Consider the following 8138-nt stretch of genomic DNA (forward strand, 5'->3'; position numbering starts at 1 on the left):
GGCACGTCCCGCGATCACTGTATTTTTATTTAATTCAAAACTTCAATAAAAGTTAATTAAAACATAAAAGCGCATTTTGTATTCTCCATGCGCAAGTGGTCCTTCTAAGGAAAAGTATCAGTGTACGATGTTTCGTCGAAATAGTGTTCGCGGCAAGTGTGTGCGCGAGCTGGCTGGCCGTCTATACCGGCTGGTATCTCGTCGTGGCAGTGCCTAGGCTGGCGCTGCTGGCCTGCAACTTCGTTCTATCTATAATAGAACGAAAATCATACACGGATTGAAGAAAAGAGCATCATCAAAAACCGCAAGTAATTCGGTTTATGTCGAATTTTTCGACCACCGGCATTCCTCATTTTTCAATATAAAGTGAAGTTGGCGCGGACCGCAGCCATCTTGCGGAACTTCGCAGCGGTTTTTGACATTTTGTGTCATCTGTCACGTTCATGTCACATTTGACATTGACGTTCAAATAAAAATCAAAACAAACTGCAATCGTGTCTCTGTGCCTTCGTTTAAAAGTGTTTGTGCCTTCGTTTGTCATAAATACAGGTTAATATGTCTACCGAAATGGAGAAATTAAAAAAGTTACGTGTTATACGCTCACAGTGCAAAGGAACCATTACAAGAATCGACAGTTTTGTCAAGGATCCCGTAGCTTTGGCAGCCGCCAGCGCCGATATATTAGAGGCGCGTAAAGAGAAGCTTATTTCCACCTTAAAAGATTACGAAAAGGTGCAAATGGACATCCTAAGCATTGATGAAGGCGACGGTGAACAGGTGGGAGATATTGAAGAGAAATACTATTCCATATTAGCAAAAATAAATAGCTCTCTTAAAATGTTAAATACAAAAGTGACTTCGGAGTGCCACAACGCATCCACATGTAAGTTACCCACAATTGAAATACCCTTTTATGACGGAAAGGATTTCACTAAATTTAAACCCTTTTTCGACTTATTTACTGCTGTCATTGATCGGAATACCTCGCTGTCTGATGTGCAAAAGCTTTTTTATTTGAGAAAGTACCTACAGGACGATGCGTTGGCGGTTATTCTGAATTTGCCGTTGGTAAATGAGTCATATAAAGAAGCAATACAATTATTAAAAAAGAGATTTGACAATAAGGCTAGATTAGTTGCAAATCATATAGGTATATTGTTAGATATTTCTAATATACAAAAGGGCACAGCGGCTTCCATACGAACATTTGTTTCACAAATAAATCAACAGATGCATGCATTAAAAAATCTAGATGAACCCGTTGATAAATGGGACATGCTTTTGATATCAATTTTGACTCGAAAGTTAGATCAATTCACAAACCGGGCATACCAATTAGACCGGGACTCAGACACCATGCCTACGATGGCTGGTTTCATTGAATATTTAGAAAAGCGTGCTATAGCGCTCGAAGATAGTCATCAAAATAAACATAGTACCTACTATGATGGTGCTAACAAACATGTTAATAATAAAAGTACTTGCTATGAAGGTACTCACAAATCAATACCTAAGGTTACAAATGTGGTATCGAAGTCGTTGCCGCCCTGTAGGTATTGTGATAATAAAGACCATCAGATATATAACTGTCCTATATTTAAAATTTTGCCTATCGCTCAGAGGCAATCTTATGTAAATGAAAAGCACATGTGTAATGTATGCCTTAATAACCATGATGGTAAATGTAAATTTACTTTTAAATGTAAAATGTGTAAACAGGGCCACAACACATTGCTGCATCAGGAGCGCAATGTGAATGTGGACAAGCCCAGGACAAATAATGATGACAGTCAGCAGCCACTATCATCCGATGCTGGTGAGTTTGACATTGCTGTTAATACTATTTTAAATTGTGTGTCCGATAGTGGTGTTTTGCTGCCAACCATAAAGGTCAAATTAATAACTAAAAATAATGAAGAGGTGACATGCAAGGCATTACTGGATACTGCATCTCAAGGCAGTTTTATACGTTCAGATTTAGTAAGCAGGCTTGGCTTAAAACCGATGATGGAACCAAACAATATTATTGGTTTCCGTAAACAACTATGTAAAGTGAATGAGTATGTAATTTTGACTCTTCAGTCTTGTAAAAATAATGTTAAAATAATATTAAAATGTCATATTAGTGATGAAATTACTTCCAAACTGTCTCAAAGAACATTAGATGTATCTAAATATCATATCCCAAAAAATATAACTTTAGCTGATGACACGTTTTACATTACAAATGATATCCCTCTGTTGCTTGCAGCAAACATCTATTTTGCTATATTGTTGCAGGGCTGCATTAAAACTGAAAATGGACCGGTATTTCAGAATACCATGTTAGGATATGTTGTCGGAGGAAGTATCCCCGAGCAAGGTACTACATGTAATATTGTAACAAATTTAATTAATATATCTGATGGTGAAAAATTGGAAAATGTAATGGAGCAATTTTGGCTCTCTGAAAAGCTTCCTGAAGTGGAAAAATCTACAAATGATGAGTTTATTCAAGCTGAAAAAATATTTCAGGACTCTGTATCACTAAAAGACAATATATTTTATGTTGATATGCCATTAGCTTTCCCCATGGAAGAGTTAGGCCTAGGTGACTCATTTTCTGTTGCCTATAATAGATTCATAATGTTAGAAAAAAGGTTACAAAAAGATCCTTTGTTATTTGAACAATATAAAAAATTTATTGACCTATATCTGGAATTAGGACATGCAAAGATAGTTGATATTGAGGGTTATGATTTAAATGGTCCTGTGTTTTTTCTAGGACACCACTGCGTGTTCAATCCTTCCAGTCGAACCTCACCTCATCGTGTGGTCTTTGATGGATCAATGAGATCTAGAAATGGGACATCGCTGAATCAAGTCATGCTGAACGGACCTGTTGTACAGAGTGAGCTCTTTGATATCCTTATTTTATTCAGGACTTATCCCTTTATTTTGACTTGTGTTTTTTTGTGTTTTTATTAATGAACATCAACGCGGACTTCAAAACATATTATGGCGCGAATCGCCCAAAGACCCTATCAACTGCTTGCAGCTTCAAACTGTTACGTACGGTTTAAAATCGAGTACATTTTTAGCTACAAGAGCTCTAAATGAGCTAGCAAATATGCATAAGGATCAATTTCCTTTGGCCGCTCAGGCTATTTATAAAAATACATTTGTTGATGATGTGTTGACTGGCGCTGATGATGTAGAGACACTTCAAGAGCTGAAAAGGCAAATTGTAGAGCTTCTGGAGTTAGGTAGTTTCTCATTACATAAATGGTGCTCGAACCACGCTCCAATTTTAAGCGATATACCAGTTGAGCACAGACAAATTGATAGTGTAGAGATAGGTCAAAACGACACCGTGAAGACATTAGGTCTCACACTCGAAATAAACTCAGATAAATTGAGTTTCTCTTGTCCTGCACTTGATGAGGCAACAATACTGAATACAAAAAGAAAAATTCTCAGCTATATAGGGAAAATGTTTGACCCACTTGGTTTAATTGGCCCCGTAATTGTGGTGGCCAAACTATTCATGCAAGAACTCCATAGCTCTATGCGTAAAGATTGGGACTCTACAATCCCAAATGAAAAGTTCCTATACTGGTCAAACTTTTTAAATAATTTAAAACAAATGGGTCAAATTAAAATAGATAGATGTGTAAATTTTAAATTAGTATCACGTGTAGAGCTAGTAGGGTATGCCGATGCATCTCTTAAAGCTTTCGGGAGCTGTCTCTATCTAAGAGTTTTTATGACTGATGGCTCGGTTCAAGTGAACTTGTTGTGTTCCAAATCCCGTGTGTCCCCACTTTCTAAATCTCACACCATACCTCAATTGGAGCTTTCTGCTGCTCTACTTTTAGCGCAATTGGCAAGTAGAGTCAGTAAGATTTTAAAAGATAGAGTTCCTCATAAAATGTATCTTTATAGTGATTCCCAAATCGTATTGTGGTGGATCAAAACAGAGGCAGTAAAAAGTACTATATATGTAAAAAATAGAGTCAAACAAATAGTAGAGCTTACTGAAAACTCACAATGGCTGTATGTTAGGTCAAAAGATAATCCTGCTGACTTATTATCAAGGGGAGTCGAACCACATACGCTGCAGGAGTGTGATTTATGGTGGCATGGTTCGCCAAGTCTTTGTGATGTAAATTATACACATACAAACTTAGAAGAATTTAATTATGACGATATCATGACACATGTAGACTCGCATGGTGCTTCATTGAATGCGTCTTCTAACGATGTAGAGGGAATTTTGTGCCATACCACAAATGTAGAGCCTCTAGATTTATTAAAAAATTATTCTAACTTGAATAAACTTCAAAGAGTAATAGGCTTTATTTATAGATTTTACAATAACTGCTTGAACAAAGACAACAAAATAACAAGTAGAAATTTAACTTCTAGGGAATTGCGTGACTCTATGTTGAAGATAGTACGTTGTACACAGGCAGAGCATTTTAGTAAAGAATTAGTCCTGCTCTCAAAAAATAAGCCTGTGACAATTAGTGATCAATTAGCATTTCTAGATAAAAACGGTGTAATTAGAGCCGTGGGGAGACTGCAAAATGCAGAGAACCTGTCTTATGACAAGCGGCATCCGACTATACTTCCAAAAAACTCCTTTATTACCGATCTCATTATAGAACGAGAGCACTTAAGACTTATGCATGCAGGCGCTAGGCTAGTATTAGGCTCTCTATCTCAGAGACATCATCTTGTGAATGGTATACGAGAGGTAAAAAAGGTGGTGCATAAATGTATAAAATGTATACGTATGAAAGCTGAAGCAGCAAAGCAGTTGATGGGAGATCTTCCTAAAGAAAGAATCACTCAGAGCAGGCCCTTTCAGCATGTAGGAATTGATTTCTGCGGTCCGTTTAACGTAAAGGTTTCTCGCATTAGAAAACCTATTATTACAAAAGGCTACATCGCGCTTTTTGTTTGCTTTGCTGTAAAAGCGATACACTTAGAACTTGTTTCTGATCTCACGACTGAAACTTTCTTAGCATGTCTTAAACGATTTATTTCTCGGCGTGGCATGCCCACAAACATATTTTGTGACAATGCAAAAACCTTCAAAGGTGCTTCTAATACATTAAAAGACTTGTATGACCTATTTTCCTCCAAAGATTGTAGAGACTCTGTCAACAAATATTGCTCAAATAACTATATAACTTTTAATTGGATACCGAGTTATTCTCCAACGTTTGGAGGAATTTGGGAAAGTGGCGTCAAAAGTGTAAAACACCACTTTAAAAGAATAGTAGGCAATCTATGTTTGACCTACGAACAACTAAACACTGTAATCATAGAGATTGAAGGCATTTTGAACAGTAGACCTATACTATCTGCTATTTCTAATGATTGTGATTATATAACTCCTGGACACTTCATTTGTGGCGCAGCCTTGACTGCTTATCCTGAAATAGATCTCACTGAAACCTCAGTAAATCGGGTTCCATTTTGGAAAATGTGCACTAAGCTTAAGCAAGACTTTTGGAAAACTTGGTCTCAAAGTTATTTGACCCAGCTACAAAGCCGCCCCAAATGGAAATACCAGCAAACTAATTTAAAGGAAGGTGATTTGGTAATTGTAAAGAATATGAACACCTCTCCATTAAATTGGCCAATGGCTCGTATAGTAAAAACGTTCCCTGGTAGGGACGGATTAGTAAGGGTAGCTGATGTTAAGATTAATAATAAGATATTTCGTAGAGCCATAACTAAATTATGTCCTTTACCTGTAATGTAGTATTAATAACTTGCCTTATGTTTAGGTTTCTATTGGCGGGTCCACTCTTTACCTGTATGTAATATTGCCTGGCCCCAACTATGTTTAATACAAAACATATAGAGTGTAAACTTAGCTTAAGTATTTTTATTATATAGCAACACATTTGTAGTTGCCTTAAAAATGTATATGGCAACTCTCTCTCTTCCTTCTCGATCCGAACTAACCGGCACGTCCCGCGATCACTGTATTTTTATTTAATTCAAAACTTCAATAAAAGTTAATTAAAACATAAAAGCGCATTTTGTATTCTCCAGTATACGTTTCAAGACTGAACATAATGTTAATTTTTAAGTGGAGTCAAAGTTACCAAGTAAGTTAACCTATATATACGAAACCTAATGTCACCTGGGGCATAGTCCCCAGGACACTGGCCGCATTTCCCCGCTATATGGTTAAACTTAGCCTTTGGGCAAAATATGACCCTGCTCGTAGGTCGCCAGACACCCCAACAAGTTTTCGGGATTACCTTTATTAATGTTTTGGTGTCTGACGACCAAGGCCCAAAAGTCTCGACCGCAAGTGCCGCAAATTCGTAATTATTTTTCAGAAATGCGTATTTGCGGCACTTGGCAGTCTGGGCGTCGTCAGCCGCTGCACCTGGCCTTCCGGAAGAGCGCCGGACATGGGACGGGGCCAGTGTGTCTACACAAGTCACGTCCCATGCCAAGGGCCGTCCCAGAAACCAAGGCACGAGCGTACATCCGTCGGGTCTTTTACCGTCCGCCGCGGATAGACCTACTGGCTCCAGGGTTGCTGGTATGGAAGCCGTGCCGAGAGCCCTACGGATGAGGTCATTAAGTGCCCCGTGTCTAAAAATTCGCCCAGCACTCGATTGACAATGTAATCCGTGGTGCCTGAGGGTGTCGACCTGACCCCCACAACGACAGCAAGGGTGAGGTTCACAGACCTTCCTAAACCTTACAAATCTGTTAGCTTGCCTACATAAGAAAAATATTTCCAATATATCATACCCCAAAAATGTATTTAATTCATGACAAAAAAAATAATTCTTAACACTCTACAGTACCTTCTCATAATCGGAGATTGAAATTGTGTCTTGTTACATAATTTCCAACATCTAATATTTTCAAATCCTAATCTAAACACCGTCCAGCCAAAGTGAGCTAAAATCGAAAACCATAGCCCATCTGCGCCAGGTATTAAAAACTGAACATCGATATTGCAATACTGTCACCTCTAATGACATTTATACCTTGTCGATCTTATTCCAAGGAGAATAAGATTCAAAACAGAATACATGGCTTTTGTAGTAGGTACCTTACATTAAGAATGACGTAAGACAATTTTATTTACCACGCGTTTATCTTTCCTATTTCAATAAGCTTACGTCTAAGATTGCAGGAACATTTTCATACCATGAGTCTAAGGTTTCTGATGGTGGGTAAAGGAGTGCGGCGAGTTTGCATAAAATGGTCATTTGTCTAGCATTAATGCATGCCATGGACAGGCCGTGATGAGTCTCTCGGTGAAGCTTAGACGATTAGGGGAGCACTTTGTGTGTGTGTGAGTATTTATGTTTACTTTTAGGAAATAAGAAATCTTGAAGGTTTTAGAATCTAGGTAACATTTTAATTTTTAACAAGCAGAAACGTCTGCTTGTTATTATCCAGAGGCCGTGAGTTCAAATCTCACTCAAGACAGTAATTTTTCCACTTTTACTTTTATTCTGGGTAAAATATCTAGTAGGTACTTATCTTATTTTACACAGGTTTTAATTGTCAATGACCTATTCTTTTTTCTGTAGGAGCCTATTTTTTTTACAGATATGAGATATGAATATTGGTACTTATATCATAGCGTTTTTGTTCTCTTAATTTCTTCTTGTCTTTCACATAAAAAATTACATTTGTAATATCAAATTGTAATCGAAACACATTATTTACCTATTTTGTTTCATGTACTCATAATATATCTTATGTTTACTGGTTTATGCGCACTAGAGCAAGAGAACAAATAAATATGTACCATACATTTTTAACTTTTAAAACTTTTTAGGCGTTACGTACAAATACTTTCTAATATATAAAAGACTCTTCTCCGTCTCTTCAATTATGAAGATGAGTCATGTCATAGTAAACACTGTTAAACACTTGCCAGTTGTTTCAACACACACTCATTAAGATTACCCGTCCTAAAGTGCTAACTTATCAATAACCTCAACTCCATACGACAATCCATTAAACACTTAACGGCAACTTTGCACCGACCTACGATAAACACTTCAATAAATGTACATTAAAGGATATGTCTCTAATTTAACTACAATTTATGGTCACAGTAACACCTTTACCACGAAACGCTTACCTTAGCGACTAGTGAC

The 8138-nt window shown here is 37.3% G+C and overlaps 1 protein-coding gene across 4 annotated transcripts; it reads left to right on the plus strand.

The window, feature by feature from the left end:
• Positions 1 to 502: 502 nt before the first annotated feature.
• Positions 503 to 2936, plus strand: LOC134649331 (uncharacterized). 4 transcript variants are annotated; one of them, XR_010096955.1, is made up of 3 exons: positions 503 to 883; positions 1720 to 1816; positions 2281 to 2936. XR_010096955.1 is itself a non-coding variant. In XM_063504037.1 (3 exons), exons 1-3 carry the CDS (start codon positions 556 to 558, stop codon positions 2289 to 2291), a joined length of 330 nt encoding a protein of 109 aa, XP_063360107.1. In that variant the 5' UTR covers positions 503 to 555; the 3' UTR covers positions 2292 to 2936. The 4 variants fall into 4 exon arrangements, 3 of the variants coding, with proteins under 3 accessions (XP_063360107.1, XP_063360105.1, XP_063360106.1); XM_063504037.1 differs by having other exon boundaries at positions 503 to 777; XM_063504035.1 differs by having other exon boundaries at positions 503 to 1816.
• Positions 2937 to 8138: the final 5202 nt, after the last annotated feature.

The sequence above is a fragment of the Cydia amplana genome, chromosome 7 (assembly GCF_948474715.1).
Source record: "Cydia amplana chromosome 7, ilCydAmpl1.1, whole genome shotgun sequence".
Classification (NCBI taxonomy): domain Eukaryota; kingdom Metazoa; phylum Arthropoda; class Insecta; order Lepidoptera; family Tortricidae; genus Cydia; species Cydia amplana.